The 24,373-nt window shown below is 35.3% G+C and overlaps 1 protein-coding gene, 2 long non-coding RNA genes and 1 pseudogene across 6 annotated transcripts in view; 1 reads left to right on the forward strand and 3 right to left on the reverse strand.

Annotated features, from left to right (window-relative positions):
* The window catches only part of LOC148186498 (uncharacterized), a 117,304-nt gene that overhangs the window by 28,513 nt on the left and 64,418 nt on the right, over nt 1–24,373 (forward strand). The gene's annotated exons all lie outside the window — the stretch shown is intronic.
* Nucleotides 611–23,744, reverse strand: LOC121940319 (immunoglobulin heavy variable 3-23 pseudogene; annotated as a pseudogene). The gene is made up of 3 exons (XR_015774803.1): nt 23,611–23,744; nt 23,210–23,509; nt 611–663 (listed from the first exon to the last, which is right to left on the reverse strand). The product of XR_015774803.1 is annotated as an immunoglobulin heavy variable 3-23 pseudogene (transcript).
* Nucleotides 10,655–17,362, reverse strand: LOC121956807 (immunoglobulin heavy constant mu). Of its 3 annotated transcripts, XM_088091313.1 has the most exons (8): nt 17,257–17,359; nt 16,925–17,010; nt 14,927–15,220; nt 14,447–14,731; nt 14,015–14,314; nt 13,058–13,402; nt 11,791–11,945; nt 10,655–11,077 (listed from the first exon to the last, which is right to left on the reverse strand). In XM_088091313.1, exons 3-8 carry the CDS (start codon nt 15,051–15,053, stop codon nt 11,063–11,065), a joined length of 1,227 nt encoding a protein of 408 aa, XP_087947439.1. In that variant the 5' UTR covers nt 15,054–15,220; nt 16,925–17,010; nt 17,257–17,359; the 3' UTR covers nt 10,655–11,062. The 3 variants fall into 3 exon arrangements, with proteins under 3 accessions (XP_087947439.1, XP_087947440.1, XP_087947438.1); XM_088091312.1 differs by lacking the exon at nt 10,655–11,077 and having other exon boundaries at nt 11,090–11,945; nt 17,257–17,362; XM_088091314.1 differs by lacking the exons at nt 10,655–11,077; nt 16,925–17,010; nt 17,257–17,359 and having other exon boundaries at nt 11,087–11,945.
* Nucleotides 18,359–20,234, reverse strand: LOC121963301 (uncharacterized). Its single transcript, XR_015779681.1, has 2 exons — nt 19,155–20,234; nt 18,359–19,066 (listed from the first exon to the last, which is right to left on the reverse strand). It is a non-coding gene; the product is annotated as an uncharacterized LOC121963301 (long non-coding RNA).

Genomic DNA, 24,373 nt, shown 5'->3' on the forward strand with positions numbered 1-24,373 from the left:
AGAGTCATACGTAGCATTTCCTTCTCAGTGGAAGGAGGTTTTTGTCATAGAATTTATTACTGTGGCCACCGTAGTACACTGTGACTTAACTCCATACAAAAACTCAACCCTGCACAGTGGCTGCCATGACACACAAATGTTACTTTAACTATAATGTGTTTCATATCATTTTAACTGTAAAATCAAGGCATGTGAGAGAAATCAACAGTGCCAAAGTTCTCTGACGATTGTTTTTAAATTAATTTTTTTTTTCTCATTTTGTCATGGTGTACACACTCCTCAGAAGGGCTATGCACTTCAGATTCTGATTCAGTTAAACAACCACAAGTATATACAAACATTTATTTTGCAATAAACCCATGGACAGATGACATTCATTTACTTTGAATGAGAAACATGGTATTTTTTTCAGTATATGAAATAAATAATGTCTACTTTATGTAAACATAATCATTGTGAAAATCAATTTGACATTTTCAGGGTAAAACTAGAAAAAAAGCCAAAAGACATTTTACATAATGCATACTGTCCTTTGGTAAATATGGGAAATGGCTTGGTTTTGTGATTATCTTCTTTTTTTAAAGCACAGTGACTTCAGCCTCAGTCAAGTTCAGTACAGGTTTTTGTATAAGTACATATCACTGTGGGTGGCCCCAGACCCCAGCTACACAGTGCCACATACTCATACAAATTCCTTTGTCTGATATGGTGGATGGTCTGTATATTCAGTAGGAGTATTTACTATATTTTTGTAACTTTTTACAGTAAAACTAAATTATTAAATTCAAAATTCTATCTAATTTTTTTGCTCCATTTTATTCTAAATCTTACCCTTTGAAACCTAATAAATGAATGCTGAAATTGATTTTAATTCATGGATATTTATATGGACCCTGTGTGTTAAGGAAACAGTATCTGTAACCTACTTAACACCTTGCATTAAAATGCACTTTGGGCGATCAGTTTGTAAGCACATAGTGTTTGGATGTAGTTCGGTCAAACTACATCCAGGAGTGGTGAGGGATGCATTGTGACCACATTGAAGTAGTTTTCAATCCATATTGTGCACAACTGTTTCAAACTGGCAAGGTAGCAGCAGCTCTCTTTCATGTGATGCTTAATCTGCAGAGTTTAGATATAATCTGGATATGTGACTCATTTTAAGGAAAGGTGTTAAAGGGGTCATTTTTAAGTTCATGTCTTAACACAGCTTTTTGTGTGAGAGCACATAATTATCAGTCTTAAAACATCTGACCTTTTTCTAAGAAGTCTTTTATTGGACAGAGACAGGCTGTAGAAAGCTGTCTCCCCTTCTTACTTGTTTTCCATATCAGCACCACACAGCATGTCCTTCTCAGCAGAAGGAGGTTTTTGTCATAGGATGTATCACTGTGCTGCCATAGCCACTATAATACACTGTGATTTTACTCTGTACAAAAACCCCACCCTGTACACTACCTGAGACAACACACAAATGCTATTACACACTATATGTTTGTTGCATTAATTTGTCAAATAATAATAATATCTAATCATGCAATTCACTGGTGAGTGTTTTTGAAGTTATTTTTTCATTTTGTCATGTTATACGCATTCCTCAGGAGAACAAAACAACAACAAAAAAACAGCTAAACACACACATTGTTATTGATCTACATTGTGCAGTAAAACCATGGTAATTTAACTTCTAGTTAATTTGGAAAAGAAACAAATCTACTGTAGCATAAAACAAGATAAATAGGCTCTAACAGGATGTAACATATTTCATATTCAGCAAATGTTTTTGTGCATCATTTGTATCATCCATATGTTGGATGGCTCAACACAAAGGGGTTTTCATCTTAAGTTTAACACTTAATGTGTCATAGCAGAACTAAAATTATGAGTTTTTAAAGATGAATACATGTCAAGCTTTTCTCAGGTGTTATCATATTCCTATGTTTTCAGAATAAAACTGAGAAAAAAAAATGCTTTAACATGATTCAACCTTCCCACTATTTTATTGAATAGCAACTTTCTTCAGAGTTTATTGGGGTTTTTTATTCAGTAACTTTGTGCTTCACTTCAGCTTCGGACAGGTTTTTGTATTACTACATATCACTGTGGCTGCCAGTCCATCCACTGTGTCATATGCTCATACAAAAACCAGATATGGCGCATCGTTATTTTTTTGCATGGAGGAAACTTTGTCAGGATTTTTTGTTGGCCATATCTCACCTACTTGTTTTATGTATTTGTACCACATTTCCTCCTTAGTGGAAGGAGGTTTTTGTTACATGATTTATCACTGTGGGTGTTATACTGCACTGTGGTAAACCTTTATACAAAAACTCCACCCAACACACTGGCTATTACGACAAACAGATGCTTTTACCTCAACAGCTTTTCTCATATTAATTAAGAAATGTCAAGATCAAATCATGTTAAATAAATGACCAATGACAGGCTACACTTACAAAAATAAAACATTAAACATATTGCAGTTATTTACATACATTGTCGAGTAAAGCAAATGACATCCACCTAGTTTGAATAAGTGACGAAACTACTCTAACATAAAACAAGATCAGTGGGCTCTAACAGGATGATGCATATTTCATACCCCTTATTTTTTTTAGACATACCATTCAAAGTTTATGTGTACTGTGTCAGGGATCTAAAAAACACTACTGCAACATTTAATGGGTCTTTAAAGTACTGCATATCCAGAATGATAGTTTACGTGGGCTGACTGTGTTTAAATGAAGCCTCCTTTCAGTAACAGTATTTGGACCTTTGCTTCTGGAGAGGTTTTTGTAACGGCGTGAGTCACTGTGGTCCCAGTTGTGACACTGTGGAACACCACGGTGCAAAAACCTGTGACTCAGTTTAGATGTCATGTCTTCTCTGCAATAGACTATACAACAGCTAATCCTCTTTTCATTTTAATCTTTCAATATCAGAATTATTCTGAAACTTTATTAATTTATTATCTTCTCTTTTTCTTGAGGCACAGTGATTTTGGGCCTTAGGTCAGCTAAGGACAGGTTTTTGTATTACCACATCTCACTGTGCCTGTTGCTACTATGCTTACTGAACCGTCTTCTTCAATATCTATTCTTTCCGTGTGTATGCACAGTGGCACACACTCATACAAAAACCTTTGCGTCATATGGTGTGTGGCCACTATTTTGTAGTAGGAGTATTTACTGGATTCCAGTTACTCTTTACAGTAAAATACATTGTGAAAAAACATTTTACTTTTGCTTCTTTTTTATTTTTCTGAGGAAAGTGAATCACTTTTAAGCTCATGATGTCATTACACAACCCTTCGTGCACAAACACATTATTATCAGTCTTTAATAGCTTTGCTTACCAAAAGAAGAGTTTTGTAGAACAAATACAGTCAGCAGAAAGCCGTGTCCCTCTGACTTGTTCTCTGTGTCATACAGCATGTCTTTCTCAGAGGAGGGAGGTTTTTGTCAGAGGATTTATCACTATGGTTGTTATAGTACACTATGGTATAACCCCATACCAAAACTCCACCCTACACACAGGCTTTTACAAATAGTAATGCTATTACTTTAAATGTAGCATTTTTCAAAATAGTTTATTAACAATTTGGGGTAATAGCTTACATATAAAACATTATTTAAATAACCTATAATTAAATTAACCGTAAGTAGCCTTAAATTTGTTGTTTTATGATTTTTTTTTCATAATGTGAGATGTATTTTCTTTGCTTATGTAGGCTTATGCATGAAAAAAGTCAAGGTGTTATAATTTTCTAGATTTTTCATGTTAAAAATTGAAAATAAAATTTAAAAAAAAACTTAATTTGCCCTTCCACTATAGTTAAGGAAATCATATGATCTTCCCTTTTTCCTTTTGGCACAGTGACTTCGCACTTCATTTCAGTTGAGCACAGGTTTTTGTATTACCACATATCACTGTGGTTGCTACTCCATGTACTACTATAGTATACTGCACTGTGACATAACGCCATACAAAAACTACCTTGCACACTGGCTATGACAATACACAAATTCTGTTACTTATTATATTTTTTGTATCAGTTTCCCAATTAATGTTAAGATCTATTGTTAATTTATTTGGTGATGCAATTATATATTTGCACAATACAATTTGAGGTTTTTTATGTTTTCAGGGTAAAACAGAAACAAATGTTTCCACATAATATAATATAATATAATATAATATATATATATAATTTACCCTTCCACTATTTCACTGCATAGTACATTCCTTTAGTAGTTTTGGGATATGGTTTGCTTGTTGAATATTTTCTCTTTTTCTTGAGGCACAATTTGGCAGGTTTTTGTATTATGGCATATCAATGTGGTGCCACCCCCATACACAATGCCTCATACTCATACAAAAACCTTTGCCTGATTTGGTGAGTGGTCAGTATTTTGTTCTCAGTGTTTGCTATATTTCAGTACCTTTTTACAGTAAAACTAGATCATGGAAAAGACACTTTTGTGGCATGTTATTTTCAGTTTTACCCACTGAAATGTAATTTTTGAGGGAATTTGTTTTTTACTCAAAAAAATACATGGTGGTCTCTATGCCATCCAAAGCTTTATTTACTTATTGACTTAATTTGGTGTCTCTTTCTTCTGTTGTGCATTTTCCCTGTTGATCACTGACTTAATAATCTTAGGCCTGTTTCATCCTTACCAAACCTCACCGCAGCCTTCTTAGTTTTCCTTATTGTCTCTGACTTATAGTACAAAATAATACAGAGCAGCATTTTTTTAGTATTTGTTTTAGGGCTGCACCTATTGATTTTTTTAAAATTGATCTAACTATTTTTATTACTTCATTAATATAACAATGAATTTACCAAAAATAACATTTTAAAACTTATCATACACTGCAGGGCATTATTCCCCAACAAAAATAGCCCAGTCTTAACTGGTAATCTGTGTTTTACAGTCTGATATAAAGTCTCTCCAAAATAAAATTAATGCAAGACATTGTTCCACTCAAGTAAAAGGAATATAGTGCAATCTATATTTAGCAATCCAACAGCAAAATAAATAAAACAATGTAAAGTAAAAGTTACTTTTAGGAGGAGTAACAGTTACTCTTTGTTACAGTAACAAACCTCAAATCTAGCAGTCCAACAAAACATCTTATAGTAAAATTAGTGCAATTTGAAAAACACTATATCTTTTCTCTTACATAAATAATTACGACGAGTCAATTCTTTCAGCATCAAAATAGTTCAGTCTTAACTGGGCCTTAAGGCATACCTCTGCCTGCTGTGGTGCTGTATTTTCATATTTGTAAGAACATATTCCACTCATTTATGAAGTTATTCAAGTTCCTGCACAGCTGACAACATGTTCCTGTAAATGTTTCAAAATAAAATGCATTGTAGCAGAAACTGATGACATTCTGTTCACAGAGACACAGACAGATAGCTTTTGCTTTGAAAGGGAAGCAAGGAAGTTGAGGTCATCTTTGTATTTCCTCATCTCTGTGACAGAAAGAGACTTCCAACTGCAGTATGTAAGTGTTGTAAAATAATAAATAAATAATAATGTTGTCATAAATAATAATAATAATAATAAAACACGTAAAATATAAACGGCGAGCCAACGTTTCTCTAGACGTGCTGCAGCTGACACACAGCTCAGACGCGCTGCTCGGGCGAGCAGTGTGCACGCTCTAACTTGATACATGAGCACCGAATCAAAGAACATCACGGTCGGCGCTGCTCACGCGCTGTGTGAAACGGTGCGACGCGTCGACGCACGTTATGTGAAACGACGTATTCACGTAATCGATGACGCGTCGCCCCAGCCCTAATTTGTTTTATTTTATGCCAACATTGGCTATGAAAAAGCAGACAGTAGCATAATGTGCACCCTATGTAATTCGATTTTATTAATAATTATACTACTACTAATAGTAATAATAATATTACATCAGACTTATGTAGCGCTGTTCAAAGTCCTCAAAGACGCTATTCATGGAGTAGAAAATGGAGAAACTCCCCAGTAAATTCTTTAAATTCTTGTAATGCTTGTTGCAGAGACACTGGAGTCACATATTGATACCGGGTGTAAATGTAATCAGGTTTAATCTAATTTAGATACAATCTGGATATGTGACTCATTTTAAGGAAAGGTGTTAAAGGGGTCACTTTTAAGTTCACAATGTCTCAACACAGCTTTTTGTGTGAGAGCACATATTATCAGTCTTTTTTCTAAGAATTGTTTTATTGGACAGAGACAGTCTGTAGAAAGCTGTCTCCCCTTCTGACTTGTTTTCCTTATCAGCACCACCCAGCATGTCCTTCTCAGTGGAAGGAAGTTTTTGCCATAGGATGTATCACTGTGCCATAGCTGCCATGTTACACTGTGATGTTTCTCTGTACAAAAACCCCACCCTGTACACTACCTGAGACAACACACAAATGCCATTACACACTAAAGTGTGTGTTGTATTAGTTTGTCAAGTAATATTAATAACTCATCATGCAATTCACTGGTGAGTTATTTTTTCATTTTGTCACGTTGTACGCGTTCCTCAGGAGGACTGCACACAGTTAAACACACACATTGTTATTGATCTACATTGTGCAGTAAAACCATGGTAAATTAAACTTCTGCTTAATTTGGACGAGAAACATATATTGTAGCATAAAACAAGATAAATAGGCTCAACAGATGGCTTAACACAAAGGGGTTTTCATATTTAGTTAAACACTTGATGTGTCGTTGCAGAACTAAAATTATGAGTTGTTTTTTTTTTTTTTTTTTTTTTAAAAAAACACTACTCTGTTATTTATTGGGTCTTTAAAGTACTGCATATCCAGAATGGTAGTTTATGTGGGCTGGCTGTGTTTAAATGAAGCCACCTCAGATACAGTATTTGGACCTTTGCCCTTCGAGAGGTTTTTGTAATGGTGTGAGTCACTGTGGCCCCAGTTGTGACACTGTGGAACACCACGGTGCAAAAACCTGTGACACAGTTTAGATGTCATGTCCTTCTCTGCAAGACTATACAACAGCTAATCCTCTTTTCATTTTAATCTTTCAATATCAGAATTATCCTTTTACATGCAGCATGTCCCAATGAAACAGTCTTTAAATAACAAGACTATAGTAGTTAATATTTATGTGCATGAGTTTTTGGTATATGCCTTAGTAGACTATTGTACTGTATTGAATGATAGCTATTCACTGTATTTGATAGCATTAACCTTTTCACTGATAAACTTAATTTCTGTGACTTTTAAATTAATAGATCAACCATTTTGTTGTTAAAATGTACACACATATGTACTCTGAATGCGAATTAAATATTAAACTAACATGAACAATTTGAACAGATGGTAATTCTATATTAAAGTAATTCAAACTACTATAGACTTAAATCAGAAGTGCCACGGGGTGAACAAACACATTGTATTGCAGTGCAGTTGTATTGAATTGCTTTAGATTTTATGAATGACATTATGCACACTCACTTGGTTTTGTCGGTGGAGAGATATGGTTAAGAGGACCACATGGTTTTTGTTATGGTGTATAACACTGTGTTGTAACCCCAGCTGCTACTGCTAGCCACAGTGTTACAAGCACTTACCAAAACCTAACCACACTTGTAAGAAACCACACAGTTCTCTAACTTTGTCAGGTAAATAATGCAGTTTTCTGTTGAACATGGTTTAAAATGGAGAGATTGTTCTACAGGAATCAATATATATAAAGTATTGTGCTATATTGTGCTATTTTTTTCTGGAACATATGATACCATCTTATGAAAGCCTCTAATGAATCAGGTTCTACTAAAAAAGTGAACGCCAATTATGGGGTCCATGTCTGAATATTTTGTAATATTTACTCAACTGAGCTTTTTTTTTTTAAGAAGATATCCAAAACAATGCATAGAATTTCACTTTCACATTTTTCCAGGCATGAGTAAAAATCATTCAAAGATTTGGAAAAGTCATGGAATTTTGTTGTGTGTAATTAAATTGTATCAATAATCTTTTGTAATAACATTTCACATAATGCAGCATGAGTGCGAATTTATTTTCAATAGCTGCTGATGTAACTTAAACTCTAGTATACTTCAATATATGAAGTTTTATTTACCATTATGAACATTACTTCATTTTTACCCTGCGTTCTGTCTCTTCATTTATAGGGACTAGCTGATATGTGTTTGAATAGACACTGAGCAAATGGGATAAGGAAAAAACATATTATTGGTCCTTGAAAAGTCATGGAAAAGTTTTGTGGAAACACTGGACCTTGGAAAAGGTATGAAGAAAAAAAAATAGGGACTAAATCAGTGCCATCTGCTTCCACAACTTCTTGTGTTTGTGTTTGTGTTTGTGTTTGTTCTGTGCTTTTTAATGTCATCAGTAATATTATTTTATGAAAAGCCAAACCGGTGCAGATGTAGAAAACTTGCTGCTTTTAGGAGATGTTTTGGAATTCATTAGTGTTTTTATTTCAGCAGCAGTGTCTGCAGCAGTTTGATTCCTCTTCAACCTCAGACAAATAAAAGTATAAAAAAAGTACATAAAAGTGTGTTGACCTCTGGGCTGAGAGGATCATGTCTTTTGCACCTAGCTGTGATGAAGCGTTAGACAGTAATGTTCTGTGAGGTGTTGACCCTAACAAAGTGGACACAATGCACGTTTAAGCCTGCAGATAGCAGCAAAGTGTCAGTTTCCAAAATACACCTACAGAGGGCCGTATTGTGCTGTTGTTGCTTTTTATCAGGTGCTGCCTTAATATTTGATAAGCTCATCTAGGTGTAAATCATAAATTGAAAGAGTTTTTGTATAGACCTACAAAAATCTGGTCCTGGCTTTACTATGGTATGAAAGAGTTGTGATAATGTTAGATTGCAAGTACAAGAGAGTGGTGCAGGCGAATTAAAAAAAAAACTCCTTCAGTACTTGTGTTTATTTTTACACAATTTGCGCATTTTTAGTATGTGTGAGTGTTTTGTGTTCACCATTACATGTCCTTTAATATACTGTATCAAGAACAAGTCACAGATTACTTCATCTTCACAGAGCATCTGCCACTAGATGGCAGTCTACACCCACTTTTCTGACTTATTTTAACCAGCTGGCATGTATGTGCACATCAATTTTATTCTTAAGATAGGGTTTTTAAACTATAAAAGCATCAGATATATATGTATGTTTGTAATAAACCGTCAGTCTAACACATGACTAAAATAATTTGTTTTAAAATATATATTTTTTAAGTTTCTTTACGAGGCCATCTGCAATTCCTAGTAGTTCAAGCAGTGCAAAGCTCATCTCATATGTACATTTAAGGTAACCTTGCATATATTGCTTTGTTATGAATCTTCACAAAGCCACAAATGATGATAAATCAGATAAACCTTTCCATTACTGTTGTTCAAATGGTTGTTTTGAGCTGCAGAAAAGGTTCTATTATACAATGGATTATATGTTTAGTGCATGAATTATCAAAAATAATTGAAATGAAGGCGATACAATCAATTTTCTTAATTGCTGCATTTTTGCAAAGAGGAATTCCTTCAAATGTTTCATTATGTTGTTACAGTTCTGAAACGCAAGTGTTTTTTACTGCACTGATATCTTCATTCAACAGCCACAATTTTGCACTGTTAATCCTGTCTTTAGTAAACACTTGTCATGTGCAGCAGATCAGGAACCATCAAGAAACATAGGGGAAAAAGCATTACATCCTAGGCACCCAGCTCCGTCTGCTGTGTGCGGACATGATCTAAATATCAAGAAGAACACTATTTTAAAATGACTTTATCTCTACTTTTTCTCACTATTAATTGATTAGTTATGTTGTCTACAAAACTTCAGAAAATGGTGACAACTGCTGATCAGTGTTTGCCAAAGCCCAAGATGACGCCCTGTCACGTTTTAAATTGTTTTATCCACAACCTAAAGATATCTGTCACAGAGGAGTAAAGAAACCAGAATATATTCCCTTTTAAGATACTGGAATTAGAGAATTTTCACAAAAAAAGAGAAAAGACTACAATTGATTAATTAGTTGTCAAATAGTTAATTAATAAATTAATAGATTAATCATTATAGCTCATTGCCATTAGCTCATCATTATAACTTTCAAGCAAAGCAGAGCAAACAACATTAAGCACAAATATACTTTTCTGTATTGCATAACTGTATTCTGCATGTCCTGTATTTGCTGTGGTATTGTTTAATATCTGTACATTTATGCTGATGTGTGTAATCTATATTCATTTTAGCCTCTTAACGATACATGCTGACATGCAAATATGTGCAGTGAACGATGGGTCTCTTGTTTCGAGGAAGTTCATTTGACAGTTTCACGACTACAGGTGTGGTCCCAGAAGTGTAACGACAAGGGGAAGTGACTTTCTAAAGATGATATGTTTAGAAACTGAAAAACCTTCAGAGCTTAACTGATAACAGAAGTTTCTGATGTATCGACTTGATGTAGTGTTAATTTAGATGTTCTTGGATCCTTGTGTTGTGACTCTCAATGACAACAAGATCCTCAAAAGCTGATGTTTATCATCTGTACAGTATCACTGACATTTATTCGCCTTTTAATTTCATTATGTAGTTGTTCAAATATCTGTTTAAAGATGAAAGCAAATATGATCAACAAAATGACCAAACATGAAAAGTAAATATTTATATTTATACCGTCCAATGCAAAGTGGCATACAGAATATATATATTTCTACAATATTGCCATTTGTGATTTACATGATAATGAGCAAACACATTTTAACCACACAAAGTGTTTAAGAAAAGTAATCAAATAACCACTGTATAATGTCACATCAGTACCCAATGCAGGAAAAAATATAAATAATTAAGAATTGCAAGTCTATTTTTCCGCATAAATCCACTTTCAATAACATATGAAATCATTCTGTCTGATGACCATTTAAGTCAGCAAATATATAGCAGATTATTACCTTCTTATCTTATATTAACATGTTTAAACATGTTTTTAAAACTAGATTAAAAACAGACAAAGAATTCCGACCTGTAGTCATCAGTGCTTTTCGTCCATCTCATCCTTTATGTTTCCTTCATCTGGAGAAAAAAAAAAATCAAACAATTAAAAAACAACGCAAACAACAAAATACATGGACTCAAGAATACATGGACTCAACGATTAGATTTTGGTGGTCAAATGTCAAGGTCACTGTGACCTTACATCCGTCTCAAGAACACTTGAGGGAATGTCCTCAGACATCTTCTTAGACTCAAGAATGACCTGATCAGAATTTGGTGGTTGAAGGTCAACACAAACTCATGAAACATGTTTTTGGCCATAACTAAAACAAAATGCATATGCTAATTATGACAAAATGTCACACAAATGTCTAATAGAATATAATGATCAAGTGATGACATTTTATATCCAAAGGGGTCAAAGTTCAGCTTCACTGTAAAATTATAATGTTGTGTAGAAACACTTTTCTGGCCATTTTTCAGCGTCATAACTCAGGAACAGAAAGGGAGACATTTGGTCGGGTGCTGAAATGGTGACCCTAATCTTGGGTGGTTACCCTGAGACTGTGTTGGCTGTTTGGATCTCTGCTGCAGAGAGAATGGTGTGTGTGAAGCAGCCAGTGTTATCAAAGCCATGGATGTTAACTGCAACTTGTTCGGATTGAGGAGGCTTTATTTGTGTCAGACTTGGTTTGTCTACGCATTTTCATTGAACCTGAATCCTGTAATATATATTATACGGTCTTTAGCCCTTAGTACAACTGAAATGCAGAGAAAGCCAGCATGTTTACCTTGACCAAGCTGATTATCATGTTATAGAGTAGAGAGCATATGAAGAGGAATATGAAGGAGGAGGTTGTAGACCAAAGGCTGCTGTACTCATCTTCCTTAGTGACGTCGTCTGTGCAGCTATAAGCAAATCTCAGGTTTGACTCTAGAAGACAATCTAAGAAGAGGAAGGTAGAGGCGGTTAGATGTGTTTGTGTTTTAACAAAGTTTTTTTTATCTATAATATTAACCTTGTCCCCTAGAAATGTCATTTTTATGTTGCTAAACTGCTTTTTTAAATAACTCTGTGGCAACATGATCACGCCCTAGATTATTTTCTTAGACAATTCTTTCAGGTAACAAAACTAAATGTTCATGTACTTCAGGCTCTCTGAAGAGGTGGTTTTTGGGGCGCATGGCGGGGGTCAAAAGTGCAGGACATTGAAACCAACACTTTAGGTTTGTGTCTCTGCTCCAGTTTAGGCAACAAAAGCACTGCAGTTAAGGCTAGTAAAAGATTATGATTTGGGTTACATTTTAATGATAAACATAATATAAAAGGAGTCTTGTCAGAAGCATCAAATGCACTTTGGTAAAAGTTAGGAAAAGATCATGATTTTGGTTAAATACCAAACAAAATGTAATTAGAATAAAAATGCTGTTGTCACTGTGAGGGGTATCGCTAGATTGCCTGTTTTGCTGAAAAACAGATGAAATATGTTGTCAATGAACATATTTCTGATGTGTTCAGTATCAACATTTTTGCAGCTTGCAGCATATGTTAATTAGCAGCATTTCATCATTATGCTGGTAGCAAACTTAATTTGCTTGGCATTATTTTTCCTTCACAACGGTCATGATGATTCAAATAAGTTGTATATAAGCATAATTACTAGGAAACAGGGCTGAGATAACATGTAGAGGCCTTTCTCTCTCTCGAATACTGCTCATAAACTGTATCAAATATTCACCCTAAGCTTCAATCCTACTGTGGGATATACTACTGTGGGATATCCCTAAAAACTACTTGTATAAAGTTTGTGTTAAAATATTGAAGCCATTCATGTAACAAAAGTGTCTCCATGCAACATTTATTTGAAACAGTCAACACACTTTTCAAGCTGTTAGACAATGTGACAAAGACAGATTAAAACACATTAAAATGAAAGTAAACTGACATGTTGACTGTAGTATCAACAATCACAAACACGGGATCTCATGGCAGAGTACACACAGAGACAGACATTAGCACAAAATGCCACATTTAAAGATGAATCTACTATTTCTTACTTTCCTTGGTGCCACACTGGAACTTAGACACGTTATGGGTTTTCATAGGGTTTTCGCCCACAGCAGGCCAGACGTTGCAGGAGAACATGGTGGCGCCGTCCCACTTTTCTTTGGTGGTGGTGTAAATACTTGTAACTGAGTAGCCATTTTGGGTCTTTTGCGGGGGGAAGTTAACGCCATCAATGTATGTGCCGGCGGTATTTCCATTATCTTCTGACCAGGTGATGTAGTAATCCTGCAGCACAGAACTGGAGACCAGACACACCAGAGTGATTGCAGATGAGTCTGCTTCGCTGATGTCTTCCTTTGGGAGGATGTGGACAGTCACTTTTGGCTCGCTCCCGTCTGAAAGAGATACTCAGTTTACGAAGGAGGTTCAAATAAGCTTCAGATTTGTGCACAGAGAAGACTATGACATGTTTGTGTGTGTTAGCGGTAGGGATGAGCATATTCAGTAAAGGTGAATTTGTTTTTCTGTCACTGAAGACATAACATAGCTCTAATGTATCATTGTGCAACAACATTGTGTTTAACGTTTAACGTTTAACGTAATGCAATATATAATGTAGTACTTGAATACTTGCAAAAAAAACCCCAAAATAATCTAGCATAAGAATGTGCTCGAAATGAACACCTACCACCCACCTGTCTGTGCTGCACAGACTGTAGAGATTAGTTATGATATGCAAATTCAAAGTGACGTTAGTTACATTAGATCAACTGATGTCTGACTGAAAGCATTAAACATTTTCTGAAAATGTGCTAATCTATCATTTTTTTTGCATTACAGATCTGTGCATGTTAATAGACAGCAATTAACTAACTATCCCTTTCAAAACAATGCAAACCTTCAATATAGATCAGGGTCAATGAAAGTTCATCCCTCATAAATTAGCTGCCTCCTCAGACTCTCAGATTACTGTTTTATCAATATATTTCCATCACTCAGCAACACACCTCCTGTGTTGACGGTCAGATCCTGAATAACTGGCGTCATATCGTCTTTTATGGCAGAGCAGCGCACTCTTTTGACTTTCTGCCACTCACTCCGATTTTGAGTCATTGTGCTAATTTTGCTGCTTCCAGACACTGTAGTTTCAACTTTGTCGGTCACACTTTTTCCATTGATTTGCCAAGTGATCTGAACATCATTTACAGTGTCCTGTTCCTTTCCAGTAATGACACACTGCAACTTCGCCTGGTTGTTGTTAAAGATTTCTTTGGGACTTGATTTGCTCAGTGTCATTGTGATAGTAGCTACAAATGAAAGCAACAGAGAAAACCATTTCAGTACATCAGTAAAAACTATGTTTGAGCACATGTCTGTCACAAAGAGTTTACTCTGACTTACAGTACAGCAGATGTATGTGTTCATTAGTAGCACTTTACCTTTAGAGGCCTTTTTAATATATGTTGTTCCTTGGTGCGTCATCTCGCATGTGTAAACAGCTTCACTGTCCCAGTCTGTGTTCTTGACCTTCAGGACACTGACAGCTGTATATACCTCTCCACTGATTTTGGGGTCCCAACTAGTGAAGTCAGTTATATAGTCTTCACTCTTTTTCCATTTAACTGACAATTCTTTCGATGGTAAATTCTCAGTTGTACACACCAGTGCCTGAGTGTCTCCGACTGGTGCTGCTAACAAAGTTATCTTTGGAGGAAGTGTGGTCTCTAAGCATGTGAGAGGCAGAGCAGACATCAGTCAATAATAATTCATTATGGCATTTTTAATGTTAAACATAAACAAGGTTAAACATGAGAGACAGAAACTCTAACTCATTATGCTTGTTAATCTTCTTTTCAAAACAAAAACATAAGTAAATATAAACATAAGTAAGCCATGAAGTTGCCTTAAAAATCACTTACTCTTTTCCAATTTCACACTTTCGGGATTTCCAGGGGGAGTCACAGAACATTTTAAAAACTTCCCAGACTCCCAGTCTGATTTTGACACCTTGACCAAACTGACTTCTGTATATTTGTTGTCTTTCATAGCCGCAGGATATTGTTCAGAGTTCAGGTTGCCACCACTGGCATCAGTCCACTGAAAAGTGAGACCCTCAGGGTAGAAGTCGCGTGCCAGACAACCGACAGTTACTGTATCTGCAGATCCAGAGTTGCACTGAACCAAAGGGAACAGATGCGCGCGTTCAGCTGTTTCTGTGAAAAAGTTTGACAAGTGTCAAAACATGTAAATAGCGATACAGGTCAGTTAAAGAACACAGGGGATCACTTGTTTGTCTAAAAGTGAATTATATAGCACTGAATGATGGAACTGAAGGCAGGGACGCCCGCCTAAAGGGACACTTTAATTAATGAATGACAAGTTACAATATATACATTTACTATGGATTATTTGATAAAAGTTTGAGCTGCGTTTATACAATGGCAATACTGCCCTGTTTTTTGAAAAAAAAACAAACAAAAAAAAAAAACAACTTTTTTTTCTTTTTTTAATGTTTTTGTCATATCTGGCAATGGCCCACTGGAAAGTACTCTTTGTGGGGGACATCACTGTGAAAATCATTTTTTCTAGTCGAAGCGTTTCACTGAACCAGAGGGAACAGAGTCAGTGCATTTCATTTCAAAGAGGCGATATTTCAAGTTTAAAATCATATCAATATGAATTCATTAGTCGATTTCTTTTTCAACCCTAGAATTAAAATATAGATACTAAAACTATGTTCAATAGATACATAAGACAGTATGACAGAAATAACCTGAAAAAATAAATCCACTTTCTTATTTATATATATATATATATATATATATATATATATATATATATATTATAGTAATATATATTACTAATATTACAAAAACATTTATCTACCACCTATAACTACATAATCAGCATCATTGTACATATCAAAATGTTTTGAGCATTTTAAATAACTGCAACTTAAGTCATTTTGTACCATTTTGCCTGGTTTATCTTAACAGTCTTTAAAAATAAATATATTTGATAGTAACATATATTTCCTCAGTACATTAGTAGACCAGCAACTTTAACCGTTACCAGTTAGCACTATTAAGATGATTTATTTATTTATTTATCTATTATTTTTGTTTATGTTAAGCACACAAATGATGGTGGTGAATGAAGCAAAACAGGTCCACCCCCGCGGTTATTATTCAATTAACAAATGTACCTATTACTTATGATATTTATGATAATTAATACATTTCGTTAATTTTGATTAGGACTTTGTGCTCCTTTTTGTTTGATACTAAATCTAAAAACCTGTAAAAGTAGAAGTCATGAAGAATTATAAATTGTTGTGAAATGATTCCTCTGAAAACTAATTTAATAATTGAACCTACAGTGAAAATACATACAGCCCTTCAAAAGTCAGCCATAGGTGTGGTATTTAGAAAAAAACCTAATATTAGATATGCAATCTAATCTAAAATGATGTACTTGATTGTATCTTTGTTCAGTGTTTAGTCATTTAAATAAAAAATACCTACCTATTGACCTTGCATTTAAACTAAAAAATAAAGTAGTGTTTGAATTCCATATACTCAGATTTACAGGAATGGCATGGTTTATATCATTATGTTAATACAAAATATACTGAATAATTATGCGAATATATAAATATTCAAACATTCATCAGCACCAATTACAATTGAATTCAAAGATCAGCTCAAACCACCTGCTTAAAGTGGAAACACTAAAAAAAAAAAATGCTTTCTATGAAACAGCTGCATTTAAAACATCTGTCTGCTCAGTTTTCTTGTTTGGCCACCATCTTTATAAACCTAAATAAAGCCTTAAGTCAAACTATTTTACCATCAAAAATTGCATTAAAAAAGAAAAATAAAGTTCTTAATAAAATAGAATATTTAAATGTGACTTACCTGTAGATACTGTGACTTTTGTCCCCTTACCCCAGTAGTCGAAATAATCACAGTGCTACATCTCCATTCACTACCTGAACAAAAACCTGATGCAGCAGAAAAAATGCTTTAAAACTTCATTAATTGACTGAAATGCACAGAAATCCTTGTCATTATTATCCCCTGATGTCATCCTCTGAGCATGCTATTTTGTGCTGATTTTTAATCAGTTCCTAAAGTACAGATTCACAGGTAGATAACATTTACGTCTGCACTAACGTTTACATTAAACCAATAATAAAACAACTTTTAACCACTAATCTGTTTATTAAAAATGACAAAGACAATATTACCTTATATTCCAATGAGAAGTATTTAGTCCTGACCTTTTTTTTAATCACAAGAATAGCAGAGTCTTTTAGATTATCGCTGTCAGGTTTTCGTATGGATCTGTATCTCAGTGCCACCCCAAGTATCACTGTGATAAACCCTAATACAAAAACCAGACACTCTCTGCTGCACTTGAGGAAATAGGACCTGTGTGTTCAGCAGCTGTAAGGAACATAACAAAACATATATTCTGATCAACAAAAACTATATTTAGTCTTGTAGATTGCATTTTTTTTTTTACATTAAAGAGATGTTTTAATCAGTTTATCATTACTTGTTAAATCTGTTTTATTCTTAACATAACTGTCATTAATGGAGCATGACATGGGTTGTGTATACATTTAAATCTGAATAACATAAATTAAAATGACTCTGAGGTAATGTTTTTAACATTAAAAATAAAAACAACTTTTAGTATGTTAATGCATTACCAACCCACTAAACTGTGATCAAAACATCCTTTAGTTTGTCCACAATATTAGATACTGTACTTGGAAATTGTATTAAAATAGTCTGCTTTAATAGATAGTTGTTTATTTTTAAATAAAAAATATTTTGGAATAATAATAATAACAACAACAATAATAATAATAATAATAATAATAATAATTAATTTCTATTCAAAATTTTGCATTTTTTATGAATATAGAAGCTTTAAACTCACAGTTTAAGTGACTTAAATAACCCAGAACAAAACATGTTTAAATGAAAATAAACAAACATAATGAAACAAAAAATAAAATATAATAAATGACATTTTTTAATGTTGTTGTAAAGGCAAGTAATTAAAATTGATACATAAAAGCAATGGTGAATGCTTAAATTTGATTAGAGCTTTGTTTAATTTGGTCTTTTTGGCAAGCCTTTGGTAAAGCTACCCAATCGTAACATGGCCAAATGAAATATCGCCCGAGCTGAGATTTTTTGTTGAATAAACGTTAAATGTGTAGCAACATACCATTATAAATGAAACATTCTGGTGCTCAGGAGCTGCCCTGGCTTACAAAACATATTCAAGATGTAACGGAACATGCTTTTGAGACAGACCTCAGCATAACAATCACATCATTATTATTTTCATTTATTTTTTTCACTGAAAATGAAATGCAAAAATGACCATTCCCACTAAAATCGCAACTCACTTCACAAACACAATATCTTTCAAAGTAATTGCAATACAATTTCTTTGCGTATCATACGTCCCTAGAATATATGAAGGTCAAGAAAGACTAAGATCATTTTTCACTATTGTTTTTACAGATAAAAACAGCTAATGGTGTGTAAACTTTGTTTCTGTTTCAGACAAGTTGTGAAGGAAGCACAGTGTTGGGAGATGCTTACAGCAGGCATGAGAGTAGGATGAATAATGGGCTGTTTTAAAACAACTTGTATGAAGTGGTTACTTTCTAACAGTGACTGTGGCAGTGTTTTTTGTACAGCTCTGTGGCTTTCTGTGTCACTGTGGCGCTCTGGCACAATAATAAACAGCAGAGTCTTCAGTTTTCAGGCTGCTCATCTGCAGATACACCTGATCCACGTTGTTGTCTCTGGAAATGGTGAAGCGGTTCTGGACTGATGTGGAATAAGCCTTAGTGCTTCCACTTGGAGCAGAAATGTAGGCAACCCACTCCAGTCCTTTTCCTTCGGCTTGTCTGATCCAGGCGATATAAGCATCATCATCTGATATTCCTGCATACGTACAGGTCAGTTTGTGGGATTCTCCTGGTCGCTTTACTGCTGGTTCAGACTCAGTCAGAGTCTGACTGCAAACACCTGGAGAGAAAAACAGTTTGATTAGAACAGAGCTGAACATAAACCTCTTTAAAGAAAATTGTAAGTGCAGAAGTGTACATGTATTCACCAGAAATGGATGATAGCATCAGAAACACTATACATGGAGCTAAAGTCATCGTGAAAATGTGCCGTATGTCTGGTCAGTGCTTTGGTCTCTCTTCTTCAGTCTGCAGTGAGATAAATAAAGATGGAGGAGATTAATATTTGCATGGACTCCTCCTCAAAGTGCTCTTTTAAATCTTGACACCGTGAGTGATTGAACATTGCAGTTGATGGGTTGTGTAACAATAAATATTGATTTCAGGTGTTTTTAAATGTAACACTGACTGATCTCGCAGTAAATATACAAATATAAGTAGAAATAAATCAGTGTACATGGTTGTTCTCATGTGTCTTAGTTTTCTATGGGGTTTAATGTATCTACTGGAATTTATTATAATATTATATTATGTGTCGTCTGGTGTTGAATGCATTCAGGGAAATGGATCAGAGTGTTGTAAAGCTAAAGAAAAGTGATGAGGTGCTGGAATTCTGCAAGATCAACAATATTTCTGACAGTTGCATGTCATCACCACCAGAGGACACTAAAGCTCAAAGGGACATTTTCCACTCTGTTATCGAGTCATGGGCCTTATATATGTGGCATAATGTGCAGTTTAATCTTTTTATCTTCACTTCAGCAGAAGGCTGTAGTTCAAGTTTTTTTTTCCTTTTGCTGTGTTTGTCTGCATATGCTTTACACTTGGATACATGCAGATACGCAAATATATACACCGACAGATGTGTGATGCGCGAGAAAGTTTGTTTGTAGCTCTGACAGTTGGTGCAAAGTCTCAGGTGATGTCCCAGAGGAAGAAAAGAGGAAACAGAAAAAAACTTTTTACCATAACTGATAAAAGTATGCAGTTGTGTTATTTTAGATGTTTGAAGGCCTGCATTGTGCTTCAAATGAGAGCAAAATCTTAAACAGCTTTTCTGTGTAATGCCAAACACACAGTTACTTTTGAACGGCTAAATGATGATGTCCAAATGCAACAGATTGATTAAATTACACATGAAGCAGGGAGCAAAATACGCTCATCAAAATAATCAAAGATGAAATCACAATTTTGTTCTCAAACACAAAACACAAAACAAAACCATTGGCTTTACAACATTACATCACATTTTGTCCTTTTACATTTCACGTAAATGTCTTCTAGGATATTCTATTACATCTGCATCTGCAAAATAATATATTTATCCCTGTGTCCTTTATTTATTTATCATTTTTTTCAGCAAGATATTCAACAGTGTAGTTGCTTTCTGTGATGTGCTCTCGTGCTGTGTATAATGAGCCAATTAATTAAGTTTAAACTCAGCAGAATTTGATCAGTTCACCAAAGTTATACAAAGCAGATATAAATGTGTGAACAGTTAAAAATGACTGATAATATTCTTCCAGACTCAATTTTGAAAATAAGTTCTTTATTCTTTGGACACTTTGTGGTCTGTTATCATTATCATCTGTTATGAATATCACTAAATATTTTATATTTATTTTTTACTTGTAATTAAAGTAAAAGAAATTAAGAAATTAGTTCTAAAATAAACTTAATATTATGAATATAGAGTGATTATATCAACCAACTACCCTGATGAAACTTCTGTCTTTCCTGTTATGGGCTTTTGTAGAACCTGTGTGGTCCATGTGCCCAATTGAAAATAGATCAGAATTTTTTTTATCTCCAAAAAGAAGCTGATTCTTTTCAGATGAGACAAAGAAGAGACTATAGTGAGCAGCAAAATTTTCCTCTGAGATGTCCTCTGCTTGTGAACACATCTGTAAATCTGCTGCCACAGTATAGCCCGCTACAGTTATTAATCATTGTTTGAATGTTTCTCTGCGCCACATTTTCTCTTTCACCCGCTCTGTCCATATTTTGTCCACACTGCTCGGCCACCTTCCACACGGGAGACCCGACGCTCCCTTGTGCTTTCTGCTGCTGTTCATTTTGAGATAACTGTCTGCTGAGATGAACCGACACTGAGAGATGGAGCTGTAGTTAATTTGATGATACAGTCAAACTTTGCCATGTGTAAATGTGTTGAATTAGATTAACACATGACTTGTATGTATATAAGAAGGAGTCAATATTTTTTGCAAAAAGATTTTGTGGAAGTGATCACAAAGACATTTTAATGACTACTTTGTTGTGTTGTATTAATTTTTGTTAAATAATTATTTTCCCTCAGTTTGCCCTTCATCACTTTTTGTGATGAGGGGCAAACTACACATTCATTAAAAACATGACAAAAATCAAACATTTACTTTATTATTGGGTCTGTTAGCCCAGTAAAGATGAGCACTGAGAGAGTTTTTGTACAGCTGCTCAACCAACTTCAGTCACTGTGATTCTGCAGCACAATAATAAACAGCAGAATCTTCAGTCTTCAGACTGTTCATCTGCAGATACACCTGCTGTCTGCTGTTGTCTCTGGAGATGGTAAACCGGCCTTGGACTGACTGGGAGTAGGATTTGCTGCTTCCACTACCATCATCAATCCAGGCAACCCACTCCAGTCCTTTTCCAGGAGCCTGTCTGACCCAGTGCATATCGTAGCTGCTGAATGATATTCCAGAGGCTGTACAGGTCAGTTTATGCGATTCTCCAGGCCTTTTACTCACTGGTTCAGATTCTGTCAGAGTCTGACCATCAACACCTGTCAAGATACCAAAAAAATCACAGAAATTTAATTTGTACACAATTGAATTGATACATATCAATATCAGATAAAATCTTCACCTGCCCAGCAGATAGTTAACAGCAGCAGTCCTGTCCTAAAGTCCATCATGTTAAACTGTGTGTCCACTGTTCTTTGTCCTCCTCTCTGCAGTCGGATAAGTAGAGGTGGAAGACATCTAAATTTTGCATTGACTCCTCCTCCAGGGAGGAGATAAATGAATTCGACAGACTCGTCTATCTGATGAATGCCAGGTGTCATTATGACGTAGGACAGGATTCACTGAGTCATTTTCGCCCAGTATTTCATCAAGTTAAAACTGTCTGTTTTATGCAGCCATGATTGTCACGTTCCGGATGCATGGTCATGTTGCAGCTAGTAGTTAGTGCCATTCATGGTTATTATTATTATGAGGTAAAAAAACAAAAATCTACAGTAATGCTGCTCTGTGAGGCTGTGTTTAGGCACAGCGCTGCTTTGAGTTGAGGAGCAGTTTGTGACTCACAGGGTGGATAATTGAACTGTTAACCCTTTAGAGCTGATCAGATCAGATTGATGGATGAGAGGAGCAGCTGGGAGTGAAAGCAAACTTTTAGACCCAGCAGAATGAGGAGTTATGCTTCACACTGCCGTTCTGCTGCTCCATCTGTGTCCAGAGTATGCTCTGCACTCTTCATGTGGTTGAATGGAAACCAAATACTATGTATATTTCAACATCCCTCCTAATGAATGGTCCAGCTCCAGAAATAGTGTTGTAATTGTGTCCAGCCACCACAAATACATGAGTGTGTTCAAAATCCTACATGTAACAGTAATGCCAGCTCAAAGGCCTTAAGAAGCTAATAAGACCAGCGGTTTTGGTGAAAAACTGGTATAGAATGGAAGAAATTTAGTTGAAGGGTAAAACTTGTTAGATTGTAGACACATAACAAATTGGTCTTTTGTGTAATAAAATAATTGATTTTCTCTCCCTGAACAGTAACTAGAAATAACATTGACTCACAAATTCAAATCTCAGATGAATAAAAGGTGGGTTTGAATATCTGACAAACACACTTGAGAATCGTTTCTGTAGTTTGATTAGTTAACATCATCATGACATTGACTAAAAACTATTAACTTAGTCACTAAACAGTTATGATTCTGATTAAAAAGAAACAAACCAAAAAGTTTTTAAGGCTTCATTTATATAAATTGATGGAAAATGGCTGCTTTAAGATTTACTGTATCTAAGAAATATTTTTAAAATCTAAAAACTGTATCTCTCTATACTGTATCAGTGAGCTGGTGTTGAAATCATTAGTGGTCTGAGGGCTCCTCCTCTGGCAGTTTCATGTAACAAGTGTTCAGGCACTGAGGGGTTTTTGTTCAGATCTACTGATGGTTTGTGTTTCTGTGACTCTCTGGCACAGTAATACACAGCAGAGTCTTCAGGCTGCAGATTCTGTTCAGTCAGAGTGACTGTCTTGCTTGAAGAGTCGAAGTTGATACTGAACTTGTCCCTCAGTGAATCTTTGTAGTATGTGGTGAATCCAACACCTCCTCTGATAATCCACTCCAGTCCTTTCCCTGCAGGCTGTCTGATCCAAGCTGTAGCATAGCTACCCAGATCATAAGAGACCTGACAGGTGATGGTCAGACGTTGACCTGGCTGCACAGTCACAGAGGCTGGCTGTGTCAGCTGTTCACACTTCACACCTGTGGAGGGAAACATGTTGAATATTGAATCAGTGTAATGAGAGTGAACAGTCAGTGTGCTGTGATCATACTGTCAGTGTCTCTGCCTCAGTGAGACTCACAGGATCCAGCAGCCAGCAGCAGCAGCAGAGCTACAGAGAACATGGTTGGTGTTGAAGGTGATCTGATGGGAGCTTCTCTTCTTCTGCTGCAGCTGACAGCATGATATCAAGTCTTTATAGCAGACTGTGAGGAAGTTCACTTTGCATAGAGAAGGACACTGACAGGCTATAAGAGATGGATGAACTGTCACATGAAGTCCAGGCTTGCAACTGAGTCACAGACATTAATTTTGGCATGAATGAAAATGTATGATTTTATAGAACAACTTCAATTGTAGTTTGTTTGTTTTTTCTGCAAAATTTCTTTGTCAGATAAATCAGATGACAATTTATACAATCAGGTCAACAGACTATTACCTTTCTTTGTTTATAACATGTGGGGGAGCTTTGACAAAACTTGTAAACATGAACTACTTTTAGGTTCATGTATGTGTGTTGAGGATGCTGGACTAAAATGTATCTCTTTGAATGAGTTCAGACTTGTTTTGGCATGTTTGGTTTTTGTACAGCATTACTCCTTCCTCTCTTTTTGTACAGCTGCTCAACCACCTTCAGTCACTGTGTGTCTCGAGCACAATAATAAACAGCAGTATCTTCAGTCTTCAGACTGTTCATCTGCAGATACAGCTGCTGTCTGCTGTTGTCTCTGGAGATGGTGAAGCGGCCTTTAACTGATTGAGAGTAGTAGATCTCACCACTGTCATATCTGATTAGAGCAACCCACTCCAGTCCTTTTCCAGGAGCCTGTCTGACCCAGTTCATC

This window comes from Plectropomus leopardus, chromosome 18 (genome assembly GCF_026936395.1).
Source record: "Plectropomus leopardus strain MGB_pleo_1.0 chromosome 18, ASM2693639v1, whole genome shotgun sequence".
NCBI classification, from domain to species: Eukaryota; Metazoa; Chordata; class Actinopteri; order Perciformes; family Serranidae; genus Plectropomus; species Plectropomus leopardus.